Source organism: Notolepis coatsorum, assembly GCF_963971535.1.
Source record: "Notolepis coatsorum genome assembly, chromosome: 8".
Lineage (NCBI taxonomy): Eukaryota > Metazoa > Chordata > Actinopteri > Aulopiformes > Paralepididae > Notolepis > Notolepis coatsorum.
Genome location: NC_140172.1, coordinates 56,304,556 through 56,321,145, shown reverse-complemented (window position 1 = coordinate 56,321,145; position 16,590 = coordinate 56,304,556). Strand labels below are relative to the sequence as shown.

Below are 16,590 nucleotides of genomic sequence, written 5' to 3'. Positions count from 1 at the left end.
CCAGGCCCATTGCAAGTCGCTGTACTCTGTCGTCTCTAAGCCATCCTAGGTTGTCAAAGTAGGCAGGGGTGAGGTGGGTTCTAGGAGTAAGGTCAAGCAGTAGTCTGACCAGTTTGTTTTGTGATGTTTGTAATTTAGATTTTAGCGCCTTTGAGGTGCTTTGGTACCATGAGGTGCAAGCATAGTCGTAGTACCCTTGAATGAGTGCTCCTGCCAGAGTCTTCAGGGTATTCTTGTTTACCAGAGAGGAGATCCGGTACAAGAATCTAGTTCGTTGGTTGACTTTTTTGATTACATTGGATGCCATTTTGTCACAGGAAAGATTTGCCTCTAGGATGGAACCTAGGTATGTAATTTCATCTTTCCTTGTGACAATATTGTCACCCACTGTAACTGAGAAGCCGTCGGTCTTGCTGAGTTTGTTATTTGAACCGAAGAGTGTCCGTTTACCTCCACCATCTGTTCTCTCCCCTCCAGGTAGAATTGCATCCAGCTCACTGATAAGGCTATCAAAACCAATTGCTTTTAGCTGTCAATCAGAATGGAGTGATTGACAGTGTCGAAGGCCTTTTGTAGGTCCAGCATGACCATCCCGCAGTATTTGCCTGCGTCCACCTCTTGTTTGATGTGGTCGTTCAAATAGAGAAGGCATGCGTCAGTGGAGTGGGATGTTCTGAAGCCAGATTGGAATTCGTAGATTAGATTTTTTCCGCAAGGTACTTTTCGACCTGTTCGTATACTATTTTTTTTTTAGATGGAGGTAAGAATAGAAACAGGGCGGTAGTTGCCTGGGAATAAATAAGCTTTTTCTCACTGAACGTGATTGTACTGGCTCTTTAATTACTCCACTTTATAATAACACTCAGTTATAAGACCTTTATAAGGTATTTGTAGATAATTAACTAATCATGAACAAATCATTTATATACATTCATAAATTATTATTAAATAATTTATAACTATTTGTATAACATTTACAAATTAGTTCTACATTATTTATAATTCATTATCAACATTGTTTGTACTTGATTTGTTCATCATTAAATAATGTTGTTTAATGTGTAGTAACACATTTGTAGATGCTTTGAAAAATGTATATATATGTTCGTGTTCAACAAATGATTTGTTAAGACATTCATAAAACATCTATAAATCATTTGCAGATGCTATTGTGTGCCCTAATCTAAAGTGAAGCCTATTCATCATTAACAGATGTCTTAATAGTTTGTTTATTTGTGGACTTTTATGAATACACACAAAGCGATTACCAGACTTGACTTTTCATGTTTAACAAATGATTTGTTAAGACATTCATGAAACATCTATAAATCATTTGCAGATGCTATTGTAACCGTCTCGTATTGCTCTGCGTTGTGTTTCAAATTCCGATTCGACCCCTGTTAAGGGATTGCCCTGAGTGGGAGTTGAACCCCGGTCTCCCGCACCGGGGCCGACATCACAAACCGCTGCGCCAAGAAAGGATATCCCCTCTAAGCGCTCAGTTTGGATGCCTCTGGGGAGTGAGTTTACTTGCAGTACCGCTTAACATCCACAGCCACCGAACTACTTGTACCACGTGACTGTGGATAGACTGCGGTACCTCCGTTACACTATTGTGTGCCCTAATCTGAAGTGAAGCCTATTCAAACACTTTGAATGCCCAACCCGAGTTTTCTCGGGTTTACCCCCCGTTTACATTATTTAATGATGAACAAATCAAGTACAAACAATGTTGATAATGAGTTATAAATAATGTAAAACTAATTTGTAAATGTTATACAAATATAGTTATAAATGATTTAATAATCATTTACGAACGTATATAAATGATTTGTTCATGATTAGTTCATTATCTACAAATACCTTATAAAGGTCTTATAACTGAGTGTTATTATAAAGTGTTACCCATTTTACATTTAATTTAAAAGAAAAACTACTAGTTTTTAAATTGTGGAAGATTAGCCCAATCCGAGTTGGTATTTGTATGTGTTTGGTGTAGTGACTAGGTCAGGTTAAACATCATTGAGGTCCATGTCTGAGGCTGTGTTTTAAGCAGAGGACAGGGAGCAGTTGTTGAGGTGGAATAAAAAAAAATTGTTGTTGTTTGTAATTAACTACCTAAGCTACATGACTCAACGTAGTTAACTGCTACAGATATTTGAATGTAGTTAAACTACCACCCAACTACTGCAACATATAGTTAGTAATTAAACTACATGTAGTTATAGGCAACAGGAGGATTTCAACTTCAATACTGTAAATGCAATGTTCATACCTTAACACTTTGAATGCCCAGCAGGGGGCGCACATTTAGTGCTTGAATGCCCACTATCCGCTTCAATGTTAACGTTAATATCGCCTAATCTATGTTTTAAATTATGGCTATGTGTCTAATCTGCCCGTCGCATTATCAATGACTCATTTCCAGTCAACATTGTCGAAGCGGATTGTTTTTTTATCGGTTCATTTCCGTTTGATAGCATTTTGAAAAGCCCTCGTTTTCACGGAAAAAATAAGAGATTCCATGATAATCGCCCTGTACTGTAATATTCTAGAACGTTGTCATTTTTCGGCCTATTTATGAATCGTTTTCAAATAAACGCTAGATTATCGATAGTATATGTGTACGTGTGCACGCTGATAGCCATTCCAAAAATCGATCCTTTTATTGATCCCACGCGTATACTGTAAAACACAGTAACCACACTGTGCTGAGGGTCCAGCATGAAGCTGATCGGCTCCGGTTACATGCGTGAGAAGTAAAATGTGGAGTCCGGGTTTTTTTTTTTTATGCATTTTCATTGAGTCCAATCCAAAAGGGTGAATTACCATCTGGGAGACGATAGGGGGCGCTTTTTTCACATCTGAGCGCCTGGGGTGGCTGATTTACCAATGGTAGACTCGGTTGATGAAATATAAATTCAGATCGCTAATAAAAAAAAAAAGAGAAAAAACGAATATTCTCGTTATGGGCATTCGGGGGTAAACCCGAGAATATTCGTTATGGGCATTCAAAGTGTTAACAGGATTACTGCATAAACATGTTGAGACTGCTGAGAATGAAAGACAATTGACGAGGCCATGAGGAGTCCGTTAATATCCTCTATTTGGTATTGATATTGTGTGTGACCTACTGAAGAGTTCTATTGACGACATTACAGCGCAAAGGAGGCCTTTCCACACTAAACTTGCTTTTATGGTATATCAGATAATCGTATATGGTAAATATGACTGTTACAAAATTGGCTAGAAAACGGAACCTGAAACTATGCAGCTGGATAAACAGCCACCAAGGAACATGTCATTGATTGATTGATTGTCTGCAAAGACAGAGCAGATGGGGTTTGTTGATAGCAGGCAGTAAATAACTAACCCTGGAGTAGAATACAGTCGACTGTGGCCAAAAACCCAGCAGGTCGTAACAGTATCCTGTTATCTGGTGGCAGTCTAAACAAGAGCATGCCTATTTGCATACAAAGCAGCTGAAAACCCAGCCTGAGGAACCTATTTTTATTACAGGAACTTAGAAAGATGTGACAGGATTAGCAGAAGCTCTGTTCACAAAGGACAGAGTGGTTTTGATTAAAAGCAGTTTAATCTAGGTAACACAAAACAATAACAAAACGCTAAATAAGTTATCTTGTCAATCGGAATAGAAGGATATTAAACACTTGGTTTATACTACAAATAGAACTGGCATTGGCTGAAGCAGTACTCTAGTAACTGTTTCACAATTTCCTAATACAAGTAATAAGAAATGGCATGTTACATTATGTGACAAAAACAGTTACATTTCAAAGAGGGTTTCAGCAATACTGGTTGGCTGGGGAATATTCTTTAACCTAGCTTTTAGCTTAAATCAAACAGTACAAATATTAAGTAAAGAATCTATATCTTTGTCTTTAAGAGGTAGATACTGATCGCCTAACTCTAATTTGGAAAACATTAATCTAAAAGGTTTAATTGGAAGAAAACTATTTTCTTAGAACTAATAGAGGGAGGATCGTCTTCCTGACTCACAGGCCAGAGGCGGGCTCTGGCGTGGTTTGATTGGTTGAGGGTGGGTGGGTGTCCTTCATGCAGGGGGGCGCGGGCCTGAAAAGGTTTAAATGCTCGTGCCCCGGCAGATGGAAGACACACACAACAGACAGAATGCAGACTGATGAAGATGAAGATGACGAGGAGAAATGACCAGAATTGAACGCTGATAAAGGCCCTCCGCTCGCCATGTCAATCTGACTAACCTACTATGCGAATTGCCAACGAAGACCAAAGCTGCTGCAATAATGCTTTTGTAAACACTGTAAACCAATCCAGAGGAAGAGTGTGTATTTAGAGAGCTTTTGAGACAACCACCTTCAGCGAATCTCTTAAATAAAGCGACAGAAATACCACTCTAACTTGCTCGTGTGGACTCCGATTTCTTCTGCACCTCACACCTGCACAAGACCGGTGGTCGACCCAGACACGTAGCCACAGAATAAGCAGACTACTGACCAGAATATACGACACTTTCTCAACAGAAATAACTCCATGTTGGTGCTTAGCAAACATCATCATCAAAACAAATCCCATGCTGGATGCTGGGAACAAACAGCAAAAATGGGGTTAAGGGAAATGTGGTCTTATCATGAGAAGTAGGCGACCAATTGTTTTGGCAGCGGTCTCAGTTGTTTACTGTAATCATACGAAGGTATCTCAACCAATCTGACAGTGATATATTTTTGTTAAACTCCTTGTAGCATCTTTAACTGCTCCCCAACACTGATCCATTTCCCTGCATGATTAATAATTAATATACACATCTTCTCATCTAGGTTTCCTGTTCTACTACCATGTCCACAGTCGTCCTGCTCTGGACGCCCACATCCACTCTCTGCTGCTGGTCGCGGTGTTCACAGGGTCAGGCTGCACTCTGCTGGAGGTGTTTCTGAGAGACAACATCATTCTGGAGCTACTGAGAGCCTGTCTCTTTATCCTGCAGGGATCCTGGTTCTATCAGGTAACAAACCACTTCTGAGGAGGAGGAGGAGGAGGAGGAGGAGGAGGAGGAGGAGGAGGCGGTGGTATAACAGAGTCCTGCACAGGGCCCACTTTGGAAATCCACCCCAGTTCCCTCACTGTGCGATACTGTACCCATTCCACAACTCAAACATAATATAATCAATTACTTCCCACAGTCCTCCCAGACGTGCACATGCAGAGTGCTCTCATGGATCATGTTCTTCCATTATCCTTCCGTCTGCACCACCTGACTCATCCACTTCCTTGTCAGTCTTTTTGGCTGCCACCCTTAACACATTGACTGCCACGCTGTTTTCCCATCTTTGTACTTAGTGTGCCAGCGCTGTAAAGTATAGGGATTTTCACTGTGCGTTGCGGTGTTTGCAGGGCTATATCTATATGCTATATTATAGCTATGGAGACAATACTATGGCTCATTTGACATTAACACTTTCAGTGCCGGCCTCCGTTTCCTATTTACCCCATTGAATGCCGCCACCCACTTCAATGATAGAGCTCTCATATTTGCGAACGCATAAAATATATCTTAAAGGTCCCATGCATTATAAATGTCATTTTTCAGTCTCTAGCATTGTATTATAGTAATAGGAGTTCGTATCAATGTGTTTTAGGGTCTAAATACCATATTGGCGAATTGCTCCGTTTCAGCCCACCCCCTCTGTGCCTCTAGTAAATCGGGTCATTTTGATTTGAAGTCCCTGAGCACGTCACTGGGCGCTGTGGATGGACACAGTGATGCGATTGGCTCTGTGGTTGGAGCTAATGCCCGCCCCCATTCTACCTAGACTAGACAGCGAGTGGGGCTGCGGGGCCGAGAGGAAGAGAGAGCCGAGAGGGAGCCGAGAGAGAGGGAGGGAGGGAGAGAGAGGGGGCACTTGGGGGGGGGGGGGGGGGGGGGGGGAGGTCCGCGCGACACACACCTCCGAACGGGAGAGTGATAGAAAGAAAAAAAGGAAGAGAGAGGGAGGGAGGGAGAGAGAGGGGGCACTTGGGGGGGGGGGGGGGGACCTGCCGCACGGAGGTCCGCGCGACACACACCTCCGAACGGGAGAGTGATAGAAAGAAAAAAAGGAAGAGAGAGGGAGGGAGAGAGAGGGGGCACTTGGGGGGGGGGGGGGGGACCTGCCGCACGGAGGTCCGCGCGACACACACCTCCGAACGGGAGAGTGATAGAAAGAAAAAAAGGAAGAGAGAGGGAGGGGCTTCTCTCTCTCTCTCTCTCTCTCTCTCTCTCTCTCTCTCTCTCTCTCTCTCTCTCATGGTATAAATGATTATTTGTGTAAATAAGGTTATACGCCGACCATTAAGAAAATACATGTTAGTTTAGGAATAAGGGGCAGGTAACTATATAACTATAAGATTTATTCTTCTTCCTGCTCCTTTTGTCCATGGAATGACTATTTATGATTTTTTAATGAAGAAACTATGATTGTATTATTCCATGTGGCAAATAAAAACACTGAACTGAACTCTCTCTCTCTCTTCCCCCCCCTCCCTCCCTCCCTCTACCAGTGCAGACTGTGGTCTGACTGTCACTCAAAGTGCTTATGGGCGGAGCCAGGCCATAACAGCCTGATTTCTCGAGGCTGAAAAATGATGGTTTCGAGTACTTGATTAGAAATATAAAACAATGAATTTTTTTGAAAAAAAAATTACAAATGTCTTCAATAGACTAACAGGAATTGTGTAAAGTTGCCCAAATAGTGCTAGGAATAGCAGTGCATAGCCCCTTTAAATTATGGCTATATGTCTAATATGGCCGTCGCTTATCAATGACTTGTTTGCAGTCAACATTGTCGAAACGGATTGTTTTTTAATCTGTTCATTTCCGTTTTATACCATTTTGAAAAACGCTCGTTTCTTGAAACTTCCAGAAGATTTCAGAAGATTCTGTGATAATCGCCCTTTACTGGAATACACTGGAATACACAAAACACGTTGTAATTTTTCGGCCTATTTATGAATCGTTTTCAAATAAACGCTAGATTATCGATAGTATATGTGTACTTATGCACGCTATAGAAGCGGGCTGAAAAATCGATTATCTTATTTCCTGATCGCACACATACACACATATGGCACACGCTGATATATAGGTGAAAATAGCTCTGATTATCCCAATACTGGTCAAATAGATTCCTTACCTCAGATCACCAGATCAGATGTTCTCCAAAAAGATTATTCCAATTCCTGATCGCCATTCCAAATATCGATCGCGTTTATTGATCCAACGCTGGGTACTGGAAATATATATTCCATGCTGTTCTGATGGTCCACAATGAGTCCGATCGGCTCGGGTTACTTGCCTGAAAAGTAAAATGTGGATTCCGGACTCTTTTTTTCCCATGCGTTTCATTCAATCCAATCCAAAGGCGTGCAGTACCATCCGGGAGACGATGGGGGGCGGTATTTTCCCAATTCGAGTTCAGACAGATCCCCACTGGTAACGTGAGGCTAGATTGATGAAATATGAATGGAAATCGCTAATAAAAAAAATAACGATTAAAAATTAGATCTCGTCGGCTGGCACTCAACTGTTGGCATGAACTAACGAATTATGCCGTGGCTGGCACTCAAAGTGTTAACAATCCATCGTTCAACATGTGAAAAAGAATAAATGTTTTCATGTATACGTTTGTGTGTTATAACGTGGTGAATATTGTATAGTTTCAGAGTGATCCTGGCTAATTCCTGAAAACTGCACTATGGAGCAATATTTTGCTAAAAGTGTTGGCGTTGCTCGCCTGTACACGCTACTATTTCCAATTCAAAGGTATATAATAGGTATTATGTTTCATCATGAATGCATGAAGGGGGGGGGGGGGTCGTTTTTTGATGCTTTGATCGCCAGTAACGGCATTCGTTTTGAATACTACATATGTTGATCGGCCCGGATCGATATGAAATCATTGTAGGATCAAGGTGGAATTGATGTCATATAGTCCTTACCTTTTACTAGGAGGTATCCCAAAAAGAATATTCCAATAGTCTGATCGCGATTTCCAGTATTGATGTCGATCGCGTCCCTGACACGAAGTGGCACGGGATATGCCTCAAGTGTGCTAAACGCGTTTCGAAGTACTCGCATGAAGCGAGTTCACTTGGCTTGGTCTAAATTCTGCGCCCAGACCATATACGATTTGACACAGAGTGTGAAATAAGGTTTCAAAGGGTGGGCAATACTGCCACCTAGCAGGATGTGGCCGGTATTGGGTTTTTGGGATTTCAGAATGATTTCCTATGGTACCACTGAGGTCCGTGAACCTGTAATGAATAAAAAAAATCGAATAAAAGAAAAAACGACCAAAACCAGAGAAATCTCGGGTCTGGCACTCAACGCATGGCGAGTTAACCCGAGAAATCTCGGTCTGGCAGTCAATGTGTTAATATGTTGAAAATATACTTGTCGTCATTATCCCTTATATCAAAATCTGTTCCCCCCAAATACAACGTGTTGAATTTTAATGGTATTTCTACTTCTAATACTTTCCATGTACTTGTGGCCATGGAGGGAGAATGGATGAACAATAATCCCAGAACAGGCGATAGTGGTCTTTATTCCCACAGTCCCTCTTAACAGTCTGCTCCTGCATTATGTTTTATTATGAGGGTGTGTCACAGTGTTTTCACACCTGCCTTGTTTAGTCAGCTTGAATCTAACCCTGGATAATTTATCCCGAGGCGGTTTGTTTGAGGTGTGAAAGCAATTAGACCAAAAGCAGGAATAGCCTAATAATGTTGGCAAGCTTTTCACCAGGGCACTTCAAAATAGACTACCCAAAGGAAGCCACTGGAGCACTCGTACTGTCTACACGTTTATTACAGGGGAGTGAGTGAGTGAGTGACGTTTCCACAAGCTGCTTCTTCAGAGTTAATCTCGCATAGCCATACCTCTCTCCACACTACGTTAGCATTGTCTGGCTGAACCTGAACCACTCCGCTCATAAGGGAAAACAACATTTTCGCTTGTATGTATTTCTTTAAACCATTGCAATCATTCTGGGCTGTGCTAAACCCAGGAATCCGGATGCAGCAACGGTGCCCTTGCAAAATAGTGTTTGAGACAGCGGAAAGGGAGGAGAATTCCCACTGAAATAGTCGGCCAATGGGATGTTTATAGCCACAGTCTATATCCTGTGATCCAGACTAATGGCATGCTTATAGCCACAGTCTATATCCTGTGATCCAGACTAATGGGATGCTTATAGCCACAGTCTATATCCTGTGATCCAGACTAATGGCATGCTTATAGCCACAGTCTATATCCTGTGATCCAGACTAATGGCATTCACACACCATCCCTGCTCCCATTCACACATGATCCCTGTTCCCATTCGCACATGATCCCTGCTCCCATTCACACATGATCCCTGCTCCCATTCACACATGATCCCTGTTCCCATTCACACATGATCCCTGTTCCCATTCACACATGATCCCTGTTCCCATTTCACACATCATCACTGCTCACACATGACACTGCAGGAAATGTTCCTGAACACTTCAGGGATAATGTATGCATTTCTCAGAGGGGAAGAAATATTCCCAGAGGAGATTAGATATATTATAAATATTATACAAAAAACAATAGCCCAGACCATGTGACATTCATGGCTGTTCATTGTTGTTTCAGATTGGGTTCGTGTTGTATCCCTTACGTGGACCAGAGTGGGATCTGACGCTACACGACAACATCATGTTTGTCACCATGTGTTTCTGTTGGCATTTAGCCATGGCCCTGCTGACTGTGTCCATCACAGCTTCCTTGGTTTGGTTGTAAGTATATCCTCTTTAACCTCTTTAGTGTTCTATTATTTCTCCTGCGCACGGAATGTCTCTACGCACAGAAAAATCTGGATGTAATAAACATGCGTACACAGGTTGTACGCACACAGGTCGTACACACACATGCAAGTACTCTGTGTTGATAAATACCAATTGTTCTTACCGTCTTCGCTCGTGCACGACTTACCATTTACCATTTACATGATGGGGCGGGCCTTAGCGCTGCTACTTTGATGAGGATGTGGAATTGAGATCATAAAATGTTTCTGTTTATTGATGATGTGTTGCAACAAGGTCTCACCAGAAAATGTAAATAAGTCATATATTTACTTTATTGTATCGGCAAAAGTAAAAAATTTAAATAAAATAAAGGATGTCGTGACTGGGAGTGAACCAACAATCATTACAGTCACAGGGAAGGAGGCTACTCTCACCATTACACTACAACACCCACACACTATTACTATGATCATGATTACTTAACATCCGCTTAACGGTTATGGGATATAAAGTGGATGATGACATTCATTCAGAAGTGTACTGCCACATTGGCTTCTTGTCAATTTTATTAGTATGTTTAAGTTTACGTTTATTTGGATCCCCATTAGCTGTTACAAATGGCAACAGCTTCTCTTCCTGGGGTCCACACAAAACGATAAATACAAACAAACAACATAATTAAAAATAAAACAACAATAACAAACATACGAAACGGTATACATAACATAATCAAACATAATTCACCCCCGTGACACCCATCCAACCCAACCCACCTCATTACATTAGCATTATACCAAAATATTACAAAATGACTAGTAAAATAATCAAATGTTATATCAAGCATTGTGTCTGTACCAAAAAGTAACCTTTTTACTTGCTTTTTAAAGCTTTCTTTGCTTGTTGCTTGAGTAATTTCATATGGCAACCTATTCCACTGTGAGATGGCCCTATACATAGCAGTTATTTTCATTTTTTTTTGTTCTCGGTAGAGGAATTGAAACATGACCCCTGGTAACTTGTCTTGTCCTGCTCATGTCTGTCTTGGGAAATGGTTATTCTTGAGTACAGGCAGTTTGGTTGTTTAGACACAGTTATATTCCTGAATAGTGTTAGTAGGCTGCGTGTCGATCTGTCCTCTACTTTCAACCACGCAATATCACTATGCATTTGGTATACACCTGTTCTCGTAGAACACCTGAGTTCAAGACGAGCTGCTCTATTCTGCACAATCTGAAGTTTGTTAAGATCTTTTTTTGCTGCACTTGACCAGATTGCTTGGCAGTAGTCAAGGTGTGATAACACCAAGGCTTGAATAACCTGTAAGAGGGTAAGTGGCGTTAATAGAAGAGGAGTATCTTCTTATCATAGATATTCCTTTCCCCATTTTACTAGTCACCTTGTCAATGTGATTCTGCCACATTAGCTGTTCATCAAGTAGGACTCCTAGAAGTTTAGCCTCAGTAACCTGTTCTATACAGTTGCCTTTGATGGATAATCTTAATCTTGGTTCTGATGTCTCAATACATGGTTTGACACAAACATTTTACATTTAGTCTTTCCTACATTCAGAATCAATTTGTTTTTTTATTACCCATTCCAGAATTAAGTCTAGATCCTTTTCCAATTGCACAGTTAACTCATCCATGTTGTTTGATGACATATACACTGTAGAATCATTGGCAAACATAGCTACACTAGCCTTACTGAGGACAAGTGACATATCATTAGTAGAAATAGAGTAGAGCAACAGCCCTAAACAACTGCCCTGTGGGAACCCACACTGTACTGTCTTTACAGTAGAAAAACTACCATTAAAGTAGACAAGTTTGTGTTCTGTTTGATAAATAGCTCCTCAAGTTAGGAGTAAAATTATTAAAACCATAAGCAGCTAGTTTCATAAGAGCATATTGTGATCTATTAGGTCAAATGCAGCGCTAAAATCAAGTAGTACAGCACCCACAATCCTTTTCCTATCTATATCACTCATCCACTGATCAGTCATCTGCATTACTTGTGGAGTCATCTTTTTTGTACGCATGCCGAAATTCCGAGTTCAGTTTGTTAGTAGAAAAAAAAGATGAAACCTGTTCAAACACAATTCTTTCCATGAGTTTGCTAAACACTGGGTTAGAGTTAGGGTTAGGGTTAAGCACTGGATTAGGGTTAGGGTTAAGCACTGGGTTAGGGCTAAACACTGGAAGAATGCTGATAGGGTTAGGGTTAAGCACTGGAATAATGCTGATGGGACGGCTATTGGCACCTGAAAACATGTCCTTGTTTTTGGGTAGTGGAATAACTTTTGCAGCTTTTCATGCCAATGGAATGGTATAAGCTTAGATTGAAAATATGGCATATGGGATAGTTGATGTTGACAAGCCTTAAAAAGTATCTCCTATTTAATACATTTGAATCAACACAGTTGGCGAAAGGAATGTTTACTCAACTAATAGGCCTACTAACTTTAATGTTACTGTTTTCATATGGCATTTTCTCATCAAGGGTGAAGGAATAATGTTCGTTATAGAATAACAGGGTGGGACTCAATATTGTGTATTTGTTTGTTTTTTAATGTCACTTGTAACATTGGTTTGAAATATGTTTTATAAATAATAATTATAACGATAATAAGTACAACAACAATAATAACAACCATAATTATACAAATATAATAATACATATTATTAGGGATGTCCGATATTATCGGCCGACCGATATTATCGGCCGATATCGGCAGTAAAATGTGATATCGGAAAATATCGGTATCGGTAAAAAAAAAAAAAAAATTTTTTTTTTTTTTTTTTTTTTTTTACCTTTATTTACCCAGGCAAGCAAGTAAAAACCAATTCTTATTTTATTTATTGTCAAAAGTATGCATTTTGGTTTAATTCAACAACAAGAGATATGTAATGTTAATTTTTACTTTTTTAATTATCATATTTTGCACAGATAATGCTTACATTTAGAAAGCCTTTTGAATGCATCCAGTGAAATTATTAGTTACCTGAAATTATTCCGTTTTTTTGGGGGGAAACCCTGCATATATCGGTATCGGTTGATATCGGTATCGGTATCGGTATCGAAATTAAGAGTTGGACAATATCGGAATATCGGTATCGGTAAAAAAGCCAATATCGAGCATCCCTACATATTATTGTATTATCAATAATAATACAATGCTGTAGACATGAAGAAAGTGATATTGGTGATCTGTTATTCTGATTACCACTAAAACCAGGGGAGCTGTAAATCTAAAAACTTAAATGTACTAAAATCTTTATAAAAATGTACTGATTACAATAAAAAAATTTCTTCTTGTTCCAACAGCACAGTGATAAAGTGGTCTGGAAGAAAACAGGACACAGAGATTGGAATGAGAAACACGTCCTCCTACTCCGTGTCCACTTCCCAGAAGGCCCTGTTGGACGAGTCAGAGGAGGAATAATGGGCGTCTTTTGGTTCTTGATGTCTGGATGAAATGAAAGCAGAGAAAACTTTAGCAATTTATGCAAATGAGCAATTATGTCACAGCAGCGGATGTTCAGTACATTTTGAAGTTTCATACTCTATTCACCCTTGACTAAACTCTTCCCTTGAGCGGTGATATTCCAGTGCCGGCTTGGAGACCGTATTTGGACATCGGACATCGGATAGCATTTTTTCCCCCAAAGCATTCATCCATATATTAATTTACCTAGTTACTGGTTGTGAATATGGTTAAAAGGTGTTTACTCTGGCAATCAGTGCGCAACATTGTTGATAACATTACGTATCGTTATGCATAGGGATAATCAACAGTAGGTGTGTGTTAAACCATTTTAAGGCATCATGTGGTGGCAAAGAACCACCCGACATGCAGCAGAGAGCCTTAAAACCATTTAACGCACACCTACAAGTTGATTATGGACACGGATGACGTGTGAAGGGATTATGAAGTGAAAGTTGGGTAGTGGCGATTAATCTACCAACTACATGTGCATTAAATGGTTTTCAGGCACACCTGCCGGCCAATCAGAAAAGGCCATGGTATAAATTATTTTAATATACTGCTAGCCGAACCCTGCGATGCAGGATTGTAACAATGTTATCTCACTGCTAATCTGTGTGACTTCCTGTATGTAGCCTTCAAATGCATATTGTGCTTCTCTCTGAAATCAATGGTACTCATTCACGAACGGACACGAAAAGTTACAAGCTAATTTCATCGTAACTCCACTTACAAGCTTTTCAGGCCGATTTTGGTATTCTCGAACGGTTCCTTCTCAGGGATTCGCTCGTAGCTAAGAGCAGGATTTACAAGCGCGGAAAAGCAGTCGTAAATCGGACAGACTGGTGTGCGTCTGTGTTCTTAAGGGCTTAATTTGGGAGACAGCATTGGTGATTGCGTTCACGTAGATTGTACACACATCCTTGGATAATTATAATACGTTTGACAATATTTGTATGATTTAAAAATTATGTTTTACATTTATAGTCTTCATCCAGAGACATTGTGATGTCCAAACATAAATATAAGCACTACACTGCAAATGATGGTGAATAAATACATAAATAAATAAACAAGAACTAAACGGATATAGTTAGTGAAATAGAATGGACACATCTACATTCTGCTCTCAGCACACCCCATTCTTTTCATGTATAGGCTATATATTATAAATCTAGTTTATTAGCAACGATGCACTAACGTACGTTACATAGAATAGAAATACTTTTATTATCCCGAGGGAAATTTGACACTGCAAATCGCTCACATTAAACATTTAGACAGAACAAGTCACGAATAAGAATAACAAAACAAATTGCTTAAGAATAGAATAATATATATAAAATATAGAGTAAATAAATACAGTAAACATATAGTAGGTGTAATATTGCACAGTGTTGTTTCAAAAGTAAGAGTAAGAGTCCAGGAAGATGGTAACTGTCACTCTGTGCTCAGTGATGCAGTGAGGCACAGTGATGCGTTGTATAGTCTGATGGCTGTCAGAATGAAGGACTTCCTGTGCCGTTCAGTGCTGCATTTCGGTAGTGTGAGCCTAGCACTGAACATGCTCCTCCTGTCAGCCAAGTCTGTGTATAGTGGGTGGGAGGGGTTTTCCCTGATGGCCCATGGAGCTTAGCAAGGCTCCTCCTCTCCGCCACCCTGTATTGTTGTATTGTACTTGTGCTGTATAATGACAATACATTTGCATCTAATCAAATCTAATTTTGATCAGTCGCAAATCGCTTCTGCGCTACCTGTTGAATACGGCGGTCAGCACAACTGCATGGGATGCAATGCTTATAGCCTCTCCCTTCCGGTATATGGAGCTGTTGAATCTGTTTGCATGCCCTATAAGGAGCTGGCCGGGCGTGTCTGTATGCAAATTCAGGTGTACGGGAACACGCTTTCAGTTTAAGAAGGAGTGACATTCTTCATTCAGTTGCGATCATTTTGGCAACTTAAGAGCACCTCTCCATGCCTTCGGGTATCCGGAGGAGGACTATTGTAGGTTTCCTCTTACAAACTTCTTGCAAGGTTATTTATGAGGAAACTTACGATAATGTTCGTGAATGAGGTCCAAAGGTAAACATTTGACTATTTATATTATATCTATGACACTATAGAAAACTACAGTATAGAACAAATCTATAGTTGTGAGAAAACACTGCAGGTGTGGAATGTTTGTCCGGTCACTGTGTAACATCATGCACATCATTTGAATTCGGCAGGTTTAAGAATCAATTGTCAATAGTGAAAGTATTCTGACGTTAGCTACCGCTACACTCACTCAGTATTGCTCTGACATTAGCTACTGCAACACTCATTCAGCATCGTTCTGGCGTTTGCTAATGCTACACTCACTCAGCATTGATCTGATGTATAGCTACCGCTACATTCACTCAGCATCGCTCTGATGTTAGCTACTGCTACACTCACTCAGCATTGATCTGATGTTACCTACCGCTACATTCACTCGGCATCGCTCTGATGTTAGCTACTGCTACACTCGCTCAGCATTGTTCGGAGTCTGACATTAGCTACCACTACCATACCAGTTCAACATCACACTCATGTCATCCTAACTTTGCTACACTGGTCACCAGTTCAACATCACACTCATCCTCACTCTGCTACACTGGTCACCAGTTCAACATCACACCCATCCTCACTCAGCTACAATTGTTACCAGTTCAACATCACACTCATTTCAAGATCCTCCTCCTCACATAAAAGTGCTCTCTTGCACCCCACATCTCTCTGACCTCCGCGACTATACCCCAACTTGCACATTCTGCTCCTCCTCAGCTGGCCCCCTGTCTATCCCACCACCCGGCTTTCTACAGTGTGTGCTCGAGTATTCAGCTCTACATGCTCTGGAACTCTCTACCCACACACATCCGCCATGCAGAGTCACTAACGGCTTGCAAAATTGTTCACTCTTGCTCTTCCCTGATTGTTTTCTCTCACACATTTGTCTGTCTGTCTGTCTGTCTGTCTGTCTGTCTGTCTGTCTATGTAGATAATTGTAATGTTGTATCACATTTTTATGAAGCCATTTCAAATCAAATTTATTATTATTATTATTATTATTATTATTATTATGCCATAGTAGGTAGAAATGGAAATAGAAAAAATAAATGTGAGATTGAAAAGAAGTGAAAATTTTGCTTTTTCTGTTTAGTAACTATTTCACAAATCAGGAATACAGTCATTGGTGTGTCTGTGTGTGGGGCTGTGCGTCATTGAAAGTCATCCAGGCGGAGTTATCTTGTAACGTGGATCAAGATATACACCCG

The 16,590-nt window shown here is 40.4% G+C and overlaps 1 protein-coding gene across 1 annotated transcript in view; it reads left to right on the top strand.

The window, feature by feature from the left end:
- The window catches only part of tmem45b (transmembrane protein 45B), a 38,318-nt gene extending 21,928 nt beyond the window's left edge, over positions 1–16,390 (top strand). The window contains exons 4-6 of the mRNA XM_084319609.1: positions 4,818–5,002; positions 9,659–9,801; positions 13,135–16,390. Coding sequence (XP_084175735.1) covers positions 4,818–5,002; positions 9,659–9,801; positions 13,135–13,252 — 446 coding nt within the window. The 3' untranslated portion in view covers positions 13,253–16,390. The remainder of the gene's footprint in view (positions 1–4,817; positions 5,003–9,658; positions 9,802–13,134) is intronic.
- Positions 16,391–16,590: the final 200 nt, after the last annotated feature.